The sequence below is a fragment of the Triturus cristatus genome, chromosome 7 (genome assembly GCF_964204655.1).
Source record: "Triturus cristatus chromosome 7, aTriCri1.1, whole genome shotgun sequence".
Classification (NCBI taxonomy): domain Eukaryota; kingdom Metazoa; phylum Chordata; class Amphibia; order Caudata; family Salamandridae; genus Triturus; species Triturus cristatus.
This window is the reverse complement of record NC_140590.1, coordinates 1,723,167,130-1,723,180,027: the sequence shown is the minus strand read 5'-3', so window position 1 is coordinate 1,723,180,027 and position 12,898 is coordinate 1,723,167,130. Positions and strand designations below refer to the sequence as shown.

Sequence of the window (12,898 nt, the reverse complement as noted above, 5' to 3'; positions counted from 1 at the left end):
AGGAGCAGAAAATGATTTATTATGATTTTTTGCAGTTTTATACAGCGCGGACCCGACAAGGTATTGGAGTGCTTTACATGAGCACCAGTTACATTACTCAAGGACACACTCGTTTTTTGGTAAGCACAGGGAAATTATTTGCCCAGAGTCACAGGATGCTGAGCCGACGCCGAGACTCGAACCTGAGGGCATATTTACAAGTACTGACACGATACAGTGCTCCATGGTGCAAGGATTCATGGATGAGTCCTAAATTCTGACGCACCTTTGATGCTAAAGTGACACATGGAGAAGTGTGGCTCAATGGTTAAGAGCGGCAGAGCACTGGTCCGGGACCAGGGTTCGATTCCCGCCGCGGCAGGGTCTCGGGCTATAAATTCCTCGGACCTGATATTCTCGCCTCAGTGCCTATTCTAATCATGGGTCCCACGCTGCAACTCTGGGCAATAGCTTGCTTAATCTCCACAATGGCCCCAACAGCGCTGGGATGCCTGGCTTCACCATGGGGGTGCCCAGGAGTGGACACTTCACACGGAAAACCAGGAAGGGTTCCTACAGTGGTATGAGTACAGCGCTGAAATACCCCTAGGGGTGATTTGCGTACATATACATTTACGCATTATTGGAGTTGGTCGTAAGACTGACACAGCTCCAGCAGTGCATCAGAACACAGGAGCGAATCCCATGCTAATGGCCCTGCGTCAAACCTTACGCCTGGTTTGAGAAGGCGTAGGGATTTTGACGCAATGAAAAGTTGTGAATTTCACTGTGTCAGTTCTATGTTGCTTTTAACGTGGGAACGCCTACCCGCATACATTATACCTGGCGCAGATATAATGTGGTGGAGGCCTCTGCAAACGGACACATTGGGCCCAATGTGTCAGCTTGTAAATATGGAGCGGTGTGGAGCACTGATTGCGGCATAGCTGCGTCAAAAAAATGACTCTGCTGCAGCTCTAGCTCCTTGTAAATATGCCCCCTAGTATCCCAGCTCCGTAGTCGGCAGCTCTGGCAGTTAAGCCACATCCTTGGTACGAAGTGTTAGTGCCTCTTCTCCTGGTGGCTCAGGGGCCTTCCTGTTGGGAAGAACGGGTGTTCTTGAGAACATGGAACAGCTCCCTCTAGCTCCAGTTCATACAGAGTTCCAGGGAGTGGCCATCTGGCACCCTTCTTTCCACGCACAATATTTTATGGCTGGATGAATTTTTAACCTGGCTACCCTCTTTGCAGTTTAGTCTGGGCCCGATAAGGTAAGCGGATGTCGCTGTGATGGAGATTTGTGCCCGCTATAACAGAAAACTAAATTAAAAAAAAGTAGGAGTCTAGAAAATTGCCCATGCATCATTTTCAACCATATTGTTTGTCACAGATTAAAAGTTCCCTAAAAATGTATCTTCCTCTTACCCTCTGCTGCTGACCAGTCATGACTGTTGAACAAGTTTTTCATTTGCAGTTGTGGGGCATTGCTTTCGCTTTACGTTGTCCGTACCCCGGTAATGGCTGGCCAGGGGAGCTGCAAAGTGAACGCAATAGGAATTGGTGCCATGTGGGATAAATGGGGAGTCCCCATGGGGAGCTCCCATCAGCCCCTTGTGCTTCTAATGTCTGAAAAGAGGTGGTCTCTCCCATATATATTGAATTCTTAAAGAGGAGCGCGCGGATCAGCGATATGGGTCATTCATGCACTCTTGAGTCAGAGTACAGAAAACAACCCCGAGTCCCCATAGGGTGTTGCAAGGAGATTCTCCTCTGAAATATAGGGCTATCGGCATGTGCAGTCTTGGGGTGCAGCTGCTGATCAGGCAAGGTCTGTGCAGTGCGCCCGGGTGGGCGGACTCTGGTCCTGGCAGTGCCGCTCTGTGTTCCAATGAGGGTGGCAGGGTAGGAGTAAACGTGCACAGCCAGGAAGAATCTCAAAATGGCTCCTGCCTTGCAGTCTGAAGAGGTTGTGATCTGTAGGCAAATCCACTGGTAGTAAGGCTATTGGCAAGAAATGCATAAAAAAGGCATCTGACGTCTAATGACTGCAATCCTAGGTTTGACCTGTTTTTCAGCGATGTTAACCTGGCTCTTGGTTGCATTGGCGCAGAGCTGAGTGGTTTTGTTTTCCTTGTACATTTGCAGTGTGTAAAGCATACACATTTCACTCTGAATTTCTCTGAGTTACTGCTTGAGCTGCAGGGAACGAAAATAGAGGGGAGACACCGCTCGCTGTTTTCGAGCTGAGCTGCCTGTAGTTCATGCGCTAACTCTAGTAAAAAGTTTGGGACTTACTTAAACTATTTGGATGCATGGCAGTGCAGGAAGCCTTCCTGCTGCGCTGCCGTACATCAAAATAAAAGGTCAGGAGTGCGCTGTATCTACAAGATAAGGTGCATTCTTGTCCTTCTCGCCTGTGCTGGCGTGGTCCAGCACAGACACCTTTGCATCATTTGGTAAGGGTTTCTGTGCTGAGGGGATGATTGTTTTTGTGCAGGAAGGAGCACCTTCCTGCACAATAACAATCATTAAATGCATTTTCCTCTTTGTATGTATGCTGCAGAATGCAGCACGCATAGAAAGAGGAAAAAACAAAGAGAAATAAAAGTAGTTCTCCTAGTTGCGCCTCCTTATGCCACGCCTGGGGAGGTGTAGGATTCTGACGCATTCCCAGGTTTTCAAAATGTAGATCTGGGAATGCATCAAGTTCCATGGATGTTGCATGGGAACACCCACAGCAACCCCCATGGAACACCCCTGTCACACAGAGTCAAGCGTGAAAGGGAAACATATTGACAAGGCCATGAGCAGTCTTGCAGGGTGACTTTAGATGGCCTTGTAAATATGGGCATTTTTTATTACTCTCAATTCAGCTGAATACCTTTTGTCTGAGGGGGAATTCCTAATAGATTAGATTTGCTTCCAGCAGAGCACATTCATCCAAAGAGAGGTTTAAAATAGTAGCATTAAATAATTCAATCTGATTAGAAAGGGGCAAAGTAGTATCTTTTGGTGGAAAAATTAAATGGTTAGCAAATGTTTGCTCTGTGATACTCCTCCAAGATTTCTTAAGCCTTAAGGGAGCATCTGCCGGATTTGCTTTGTCACCAGGGGATGTAGCCTAAAAAGCGATCAAAAAAAGATCTGATCATGTAAGTGGAGCAACATCCAAAATGTTAACGATCTCGAAATTGGAGAACAAAAGTTCTAATGTATGCCCTGCTCTGTGGGTTAGACCTCAGGCCCATTGTTTAGAGTGTAGCCTACCCATATCATTCTCCAGTTGCCTACATAATACATCCTCATTTTTTACATGGAGTGGAGTGGAGTAATCGTCTTGCCTTTTAAATACATTGCAACGTGCCCTGTGGGTTCCCCAGAGTCTACCTTAGGGTATATATATTTAGGTAGACTCTGGGGAACCCACAGGGAAGGGTGCAATGTATTTAAAAGGCAAGAAGTGTACTTTTAAGTTTTGCCAATTTTATAAAGTTGGCATTTTCTTTCTTAGCCCTTTGGTGCCTGCTGCCTGTTTTTGATCACATGTCTGGGGGTGGGTGAAGCTGGGCTTTGTGTATTCCTTCTAGAAACTGATCTAGTGATCTAGGACTAATACATTTCTGCAGACAAGGCCCAATTAATTACCCACAAAGTCCCTTCAAGCTGGGTTAGTGAATTTTCCAAAATTATACTAAACTTACCAATCTCCAATGTGTAACTTCATTCTAGTAGACCAAATATGGCGATGCAATCTTTTTATAGTTGACAGGGTTTGGTAAACTAATACTTGGTTTGGAAATTCTCATGAACTAAATAAACACCTCTAATAATAGACAGACTAATTTTTATATTTATAATGTTTATCAAAATAATGTGAAATAATGCTCATCAGTACCAACATACAGCACAAATTGTTAATCTTCACAAGGCAAACAATATTAGAAGAGAAAATTTCTAATTCATATCAAAGACAATACATAAAGGACTGGAAAGGCGAAGAGACAAAAGTTTCAGAGACAAAATACATTTGCAAATGATTATGCAAATTCAGATTTTCAGTCTATACTAACCCAAAATAGGAATAGGAAATCTACTTTCTGGCCACGAGAGCAGCAAGGCCCCTCAAGTAGAATTAAGTCAGGATCAGTAGACAGGAACAGGACAGCAAACCGACGACAACGACGATCTCCCAAACAGTCTGCCAAACAGTCTGAACACCTCCACACACACCCCTCCCACCAGACACCTCAATTATACCCTAACCCCAAATGTCCAACCCACACTTGTATCTAAACAAAGGGTTATTCTATACTTGATTGGTTAAGGAAGGGGGTGTATCGTCACACCACTCTCGGCTTGTCCGTCTCACTAAATGTCCCATTGTTTTATTTATTCATCACGTCAGCTTCCATCCCGGGAAATATAATTCAAGCCACTATCAAAATGTTCTCTTCCTTCATACCAGTTATGTAGCAAACTTTGTATAACATTTGTGCCGCTCGTGCCGTTCCAGAGGAAGCGTTTCCTCCGCTTGATCAATCAAATCGCCTTTTCATGCAAACTTCTTGGCAGGAACTCCGGATCCACCTTCCCCTTTGCTTTCGAATTTTTATTTTTCAAGCGTTTATTCTTTTATTCCATTAACCCCATAACTTCATGCAGAGCAGAAAACCGTGCTTCTATGGAAAACAAACACAGGCATTTTTATTCACTTGTAATGCTTTTCACTACGCACCAACCCAATGCTGCATCTATCCATGCGCAATCCATGTTAAATATTATTTTCCTAGCAAACGTTAATAACGTGCACAAAAGCAGAATTAGTATTTTTTATTTTCATTTTGTCCAAAAGCATTTGCGGCCTAGTCCAGTGCTTCAATATGCGCTTGCACAATAGCATTTTCCTTCGCGTTAGTCCCCTTTACCACATTATTTTTCACCGCACACTGTCAATAAATGTTACTGAGGGTTCATTTTGAGCAGGTTTTATTTTTACAAAACCCCTGCTCCATCAATAGCCATACACAATGGGAGCTGAGGTATGACTTGATGGGCCGTCCTGGAAGGATGGGAGGGAGGAGCTGCGCATAGACTCACCTACACCTGAATAGGCTGTTTCTTGCCTACATACAAAGGGCTGTATACCCTTCTGTAGTGAGTCTGTATCCAGGGCAGGAAAGGCAGGGCCTCTGTGCACTACAAAGGCCTTTCTTTGAAGTCTCCTCCACTTCAAGGCATCATTGGGTATAAGTACTGGACCTCAGACACCACCACTACAGTACATTTCGGAACTGTGGATACTCTGCAGGAAGAAATGCTGCTGTGCTGCTGAAGGACTACCACTCTGCTGGACTCCTGCTTTGATGTTCTGACCTGCTGCCTGTTGCCCTCTGCCTGGGTGAGAAGGACTGGACCTGCATCATTTGAACCCAGAGCGACTCCAGGGGATAGTTGGCTGGTCTCCTGATCTGAAGTCTCAGGGATTCTGCCATCTATGAATCTACCCTGCCAAGTGGTGCCACCCCAGTCCTGGACTCTTGGAAGTGGGCCTAAGGTTTTTTTCTCTGTGGAACTGATGCATCCTCTGCTGTGCGATGCATTCGTAAGCAGAACCAATGCATCGCCTTGGTTAAGTGATGCATCCTCGAGCAGAACCAATGCATTGGTGTGGTTGTGGAATTGGACCCACCACAACCGACTCACATCGCTGCTATAACCCGCATCTTGGGTTCAATGCATCGTCTTCGGAACCGCCACTGAACAACACTTTTCCCAGTGTAACCTCCTCGCATCAACCGTTAATGACAGCCTCGAAGACAATGACGAAACTCTGCATTGGCGCTTCACCGCTCATCGGAACCAACACATTGTCTCCATTGCGCAACACATCTTCGACACTGGTCTTCACATCGCAAGCCCCAATGCTAGTTCCTCGACATCGATGCTACAGGAACTCACACTGCAGCCTTGCTGCATCTTGGAACCAATGCGTTGCCTTTGCTGCGCAATGAATCCTCGATGGGTATCCACGCAGCGCTCCGCAACCAGGATTTAACATTGATTCAGCATGCCTAACTGGGTACCTGTAGCTGGCCCGGTATCCATTGTGGTCGGTCTGAAATTCATCCCGGTCCCACGCGACCAGATAACCCCAATAGCACTTTGTGCTTCTTGGTGCTATTGTTACTTAAAACTTTGAAATTCAATATTTCCAGTTTTACTGGATTTATGTTGTTTGGTCTTGATATATTTATTAAATCCAGATCTATTTTTCTAACCTGATGTGGAATCTTTTTGTGTGGTGTTTTCACTGCTTTACTGTTTGAAGTGTTGCACAATTACTCTACACATTGCCTCTACGTTAAGCCTGACTGCTCTGTGCCATGCTACCAGAGGATGAGCACCGATTAATTTAGGGTTTACTTGTGTCTTCCCTGGCTCGGATTGTGGTTGCTGCTTGACCATGGCTTACACCCTAGTCAACCTACAAGTCAATTGCTAGCACATCTACAGTCTGTAAAGTGAAATGATTTAACCAGATATTTCTCTGTGTTAGAGCTTCATTTTCAGACTTTACTACTACAAAACGCGAGCAGAGTTTGCAGTAGTGGCCGGTACTTATAGAAGGGAGAGTGATGGATAGGACACAAATGCGCACATTAACACTGACTCAATCCCGTGCATTCACACACACACGCACGTCCATTTACAACACTCACTCCCATATATTCATGCATACACGCATGCGTCAAACTTATTTTTTTTTTTAAATCACACTTGCCTGCGCAGCTCTGCAACAGAGGTCCCAGGAGTGTTGGAACTGCTGCTTTCCCTCATTGTTAAGGAAGGCAGCAGTCCCTACTCATCTAAGAGTGCGATGGCGTCAGTAAGATTTACTGAACCCACCCCACTCTGTGACGAGGTGTGAGTGTTAATTCTCAGCCCTGGTCACTACAGGGTTTAGAACTGTAGCTTCCAGGTCTGAAGCAATGAGTGATGCTTCCCCTCATCACCAGGGGAGAGCTTTGAGGTGATTTGCCAGGCTGAAGATGTCACGCCCACAAGAGCGGTGACAAGTTCACCGCCGCAAAGTTCAGCTCAGGCAACCAGTGTCCTGCTCATTTAGTGCATGTCTAGCTCCTGGCTGCCTGGCCTGAAAATAAATAGTTTGTCAGGCTGACCTTTGCAAAGCCTGACAGACACTCTTCTTTTCGGGCAAAAAGTGAGGTGTGTGGCCCCTTAGCCCCTATGGACAAACTGCAGCTGAGGGTTTGCCCCTTTCAGTTTCTGAGCTCTTCTTCCTAAAATTTTACAATAAATTGGAGAAATATCTGATTCAATGAATTCGCGTTACACACTACAGGCTCCTAAAAAAAGGTGCACGTCTGCGCTGCGCAGCCCATCATGATACGCCACATCTTAGACGGAATGCGAAACAGAGCAGTGGAGTTTGATGGTGAACTTTGTAGCGATATCAAGTTGACCGTCGGAGTTTAAACCAGGGTAAAGAGATTTATGTGGCACGAACCTGGCCCAGTCATATGGAATGTCAAAGTGTAATGTAACTGGTGCTCATGGAAAACACTCCAGTACCTTCGGGTCGAGTTCGCCCTATATAAAACAGCAAAAAAAGCGATTGTAATCTACTCTTTGGAGTGGGGTAGTGGCAATATGGGTTCATTGGAGACCTCTGGGCTTCTGGTTGAATTGAGTGGCCTGTTGTTTTGTTTTCCTTTTTTAGCTTCATTGTCGTCTGCTTCTTTATGTCCCCCCACTAAAAACTGTTTATGGCTCTTTTTAGGCACCATCAATATATCGGTGACTGCGGAGACCAAACCCGACAGCGCTTGCAGCGGGGCGGCCAGCGACATCCAGTTTAAAGACACCGTGATCAAACCAATCGTTGTTTCTGTAAGGACTGAGCCCACATGGGGACCTGGGGCTTTAAGTGGACAGGGCTTCTAGGTCACTCATGCACCAGTATTAAAAGTATAGCCCTCAGGGAGGAGATGTGGCCTAGTGGCTAAAGCTTCCGACTATGAAACATGGGGAAGTAAGTTTGAACCTCTGTTTCACCTCAGTAGCCTGTGATTCAGGGTAAGTCACTTAAATCTCCCTGGGTCTTAAAAAAAAAAGTACCTGGTATTGCTCTGTTCTTATGGCCACTGTAGGAGCTATCCACAAACAGCTTCCCTCTTGATTCCAAGATGGAGCCCCTGACACACCACATTCTGTGTAGAAGGGCTGTGTGTGGGTTGTTATTGTGTCCGCCTTGTGATAGGTGGGTGTGCTTGGTTGCAACGGTGTAGGTGGCTGACAAATAGTGTGACTACCTCCCTCCAGGTCATTATGGACACTGTTTCCTGTGCTAAACTTTTGTGAAATACCCTAATGCATTTTGGGTGGCCTAGTCTTTGTTTCCATTAAACTCATTAAACAAACCTATCTAAAAAACAATGATTTGCATGTGAGAAGTTAAGGTGGAAAGAGGGTCCTGGAGTGAGGTGGCCACTCCACTGCCAGGCTAGGTGTATTTAAGAAATGGGACAGAAGGTTAATCTATTGGCCTTTGATCGCAATGGTGGCACATCATTGGATGGAAGACGTTTATGACGTGTCAGGTGAGGTTACTACGCTCTTTTAACTTCCTCTCTCCCCGTGTTTTACTCCTGAACAGGCTGAAGGCCTCCCACAAGAAGAGACCCAGGGTGCTTTGCTCTTCTCCAAAGGTAGGATTCGTGGAAGGTCATAGGGCTGCCTGGATATACATATGTGCTGCTTGCTGCCCCTTAAAGGCTGTCATTGTCGTGCTGGGCAGTGTAGGGCTGTCTTCCTGATGCAAAGGTGGACAGTTACCAGCCCATTTAGAGCTCCGACCCCGAGGGGCATGCTGGGAAGGTTCGGCTTGCACCTTTTGAAATGGTAACTATGCAGTCTCACTGACTGACGTCAGTGGCTCTGTGGTATGCAGTGAATATGTAGAGGAAAAAAGAGTAGTGGCACAAAGTTGTGTCACAAAAGTAGTGCATGTGCAACTTATCTTACACAGGGTCAAACTTTAAAAACAAAAGTTGTACTTGATAAACATGCTTTTTCATGTTACCTTCATAGAAGCTAATAAAGGGGTGCATATTTAATTTATATGGTTGCTGTGGTTACTTTTGGATGTGGATTGGAGTTATGGTGAGGTTAAGTTTAGGGCTAGAATAAGTAATGAGGTAAAATGTTAGTGTAAGGGCTAGGCAAAGAGATGGAATCAATGACATTTTAAGGGGAAAAGATTAGAATAAGGAAAGGGACTTGAATAGGTATCAGGGTTCACATACTGGTTGAGGTAAAAGATGAGGTTGTAATAAATTATGCGGTTAGTGCTAGATTTACGTTTAGAAGGAGGATTTCATTAAAGTTGGTGGAGGGTTGGGTTGAGGTAATTATGGGGTAAAGGTTAAATGCTGCGGTTACTGATTACTACCCTACCAGCACAGTCCTCACTCAGTGTCTCACTTAAATAGATATGGCCATATCATGGAGTTGAATGACATTTATTCAAAGCAATAGTATTTAAACATGAAACATTCAAGCTCCTGCTTGTAAGTGCGCAATATTTTTGTCACACTCTCTCAGCCTGCTGATAGGTAATGAAAACACATATGTTTGTATTTCTGACTTGCGATCCTGTAGCAGCACACTTGCAAGTCCCATACAGGTAGGGTGACCATAATTTTAAAGCCAAAAACCTGGACATTTCCTGAAAATAGAAGAATGACTACAACGTGACTTCATCCTACCGCACAGAATGACAGCGCTTCTTACCTGACAATTACAGAAGAGGCAGTAAGAACATACATAAATTGCTGATTTTAAAGCCAGTAGCATGCCTGTTAATGAAATTGCTTTCTTATGACCGCTGCTAACTATCCTTGGTTTGCAAAACATAAAAAGATACCTCCTACCGTTTTCAGCCGACCCTCTCTAAAAACAGGGACATGATCTTAATTGCCTGAAATCTGCCAGGACAGCTGCCGAAAAACCGGGACTATCCGGGCAAATCCGGGACGCCTGGTCACCCTATATACAGGCCAGTAGACCCGAGGCAGGCCGCAATAGAAGTCTAGTGCATTCTCACGATTATGTTTTTAGGTCGAGCATTCGAGACCTCTTGTATATATTTTAGTATATACTTATGTACTTTAGTATATACTTATATCTGTATGTACTTTGTGGGCTCTGGAGATCAGCCCTAGGACTTGTCTGCTTCCACTTAAGGACTTTTATTTCTGTTCAACTGCCTCTATTTAACTGTCTTGATAGAAAACGACCAGCAGAGGTCAGTAAAATACCAGAATCACTTAAGCATTCTCAAGATTCCAGTCCATAGAAATTGCCTTCCACGAGCACCTGTCGACAATAATATTTTTTTCAAAATCTTGTATTTTCAGTGATATGACCACCGAAGGCCCTGATATTATATTTAAAACAGAGCTTTGGACTATACCATTTCCTGCTGAAAGGCATTATTTCTCTCCATGTGTTCCCATACCTGGCGTGTCACGCAGTTTGATCCTTACTTTCCCTCCATGTTAAAGAACAGTAGATGTTTTAGCATCCAGGCTAATGTGCCGCATAGCTAAATACATATAAGGTCCCAAAGGCGAGACCTATTGCATTACAAATGCTTGTTTTAAAGAGCTCCCACTTTGCTCTTCTAAAGGTTTGGCATGGCATGTATGTGTCAGTGGGTATAAAAGATATAGGGATGAGGTCTGAATGTGCATTTTGGATAAAGCTATTTCCATGTGTGTTTTATTACAGACGGCCCCGTTTCCCAGTCCGTTAATGTAAACCCCCATCCACAGATGGTGAACGACTCAGCCCGCATCATTGTTTCCTGTGTGGGTAAGTAAGGCCTGCGTGTTTTCGGATTGGGGGAATGGAGGGGCGCGTTATAAAACTTCAGACCTCGCTGGAATTGTTTAGGGGTGTTGGGGCATGCGAGGGGCACTGTGGGAAGTGCTCAGGGGCTCACGTGACAGCTGGGCGTCAGCGGCGCAGTTCTTTTGGAGAGGGAGCTAGAGATGTGCTGCAAGGCAGAGGAGCTGTGTTTTTTTGGTGAGGCGCTTCCATTGCCAATAAGGCAACAAGCATTGGCTAAAAACAACGTCTGTCTGCCTGACAGCCTTGTGCAAAGGTTTTTTTTAATTTTTATTTTCTGTTGCAAGCAGGTGCATCGGAATAAATGAACAAAAACACGCTGTCCCCTAAATATGACTGCCATATGCTTCCAATAAAAAAAAAATCACTGATGTGACTGTTTTATTACTGATGTTTTTGGATAGCATGTTTTTCAGTTGAGCCATAGACTTTACTACTACTGCTATTGTAATCATTATTCTTGAATGGGATAACGATAACTCACCTCCGAACCAAAGATTACAATCTCAGGCGGCAACAATTTTACAATGTCACTTCTAGACTAGTTTATATCAACTTTCAAGGAAGAGAAGCAAAGTATATCGGTATTTAACTAGTCACCCGAATTGCAAGCAAAACAAAGATCTGTAATTTTAAAGTTGAATGTAAAATGCAATAAAATAACACAATTTGAACCAGTTTTGTCACTCAGTATAAATGAACTCTTTTTAGATGGATGTGAACAATGTTCTCTGGCTTTGTGAAGTGGCTGACCCATTGCCCCATGCTGTGTGCTCTGTAGGGCAGAAGCAAAATGTGAATAACAATTTAACAGATAAATGGATAAAGCCCACTGACCATAAGCCCCTCCATGCACACCTGAAGACCTATCAGGTGCAAGAAAATCTGGAAAACATATAACTCTTCCGACAGCAGCTTAAGAATTGAAAAGGCGTAGTTCTGAGGCAAAGGAAAGCTAGTTCCACATACAGACAGCCAACATTGCCTGGCGTCAACCCCCAGCAGAGATTTCTGAGCAGAACTGAATTTATCCTTGGTTCTGGCTCTAGCAGTCAGTCAATGAAGGGTTCTTAGCAATGGCTTGATGTTCATATTCCAAGGAGCATTTGGCTTCATGGGGGTCATTCGATTCTGTACAACTTGTGAATTCTGGAGAAGACGTCGATGGACCCATAAACAGAGGTAGTGTAAGTCTAGTCAAGAAGTGATCCAGTAATTAGCAAATTGGCTAACTCTTTTCCGCCTGAGTCAAGAAAGTGAAGTCTATCCTTCACTTAATGTTAGCGATGAATGCAGCTTGACACTGCAGAGGCCTAGGGAGGCAATCTGAGCATGGTCTCAAAATCACACTGAGATGCCCTAAATCAGTCAGTGGAGTGGGGCAGGACCCAGTTCCATAGTTAGAAATTGTTTACCAGCAGGGGGTTCCTTGAGGCGGTTATCAATATTTTGTTTTTAGTTGAAGTCAGTTTCTGGTCATCCACACTCGGTATTAGATAAGGCACGTTTGAAACAATACAGGCGATGAACCGAGATATTGAGACTCATGACAAACTGGGTTTCATTGGTCTACATGACAAAAACAAAAGTTTAGGGTGATCTTAGCCAGAGGGGAAACATAAATATAGCATAGTCAACGTGTGAGGACTAGTCCCGATGACTTTATAGTACAATGAACAAAACTCAGAGACAAAGAAAGAAATACTGGGACAGAGTAATCAAACAGTAATTAAACCAGGCTGTGTCAACAATTCTGGCGTGTGCTGGGCATGCAACAAGTCAGAAGTGGTCCACGGTGATGAAAGCTGCCGGTGAGTCAATGAGGATCTGACACTGGCAGCATCCACCGCCTCCCACTGTCTTTTTCTTATGAGTGTGGGGCTCCGCTCTGACCCCATGCTGTGTTGGTCACATGTGAGTGTAAAGGAGGTTAAATGTGGACATTAGTGTAGGATTCGCCTGTCGGACACTCTGGGATGATGGCACC

General features: G+C 44.6%; 1 protein-coding gene across 4 annotated transcripts in view; it reads left to right on the top strand.

Annotated features, from left to right (window-relative positions):
* Window positions 1–12,898, top strand: part of LOC146812898 (ovostatin-like) — a 388,701-nt gene that overhangs the window by 251,474 nt on the left and 124,329 nt on the right. For all 4 annotated transcript variants that reach the window (XM_085619969.1, XM_085619967.1, XM_085619968.1 and 1 more), the window contains exons 21-23: window positions 7,781–7,890; window positions 8,657–8,708; window positions 10,792–10,875. In XM_085619969.1, coding sequence (XP_085476095.1) covers window positions 7,781–7,890; window positions 8,657–8,708; window positions 10,792–10,875 — 246 coding nt within the window. The remainder of the gene's footprint in view (window positions 1–7,780; window positions 7,891–8,656; window positions 8,709–10,791; window positions 10,876–12,898) is intronic.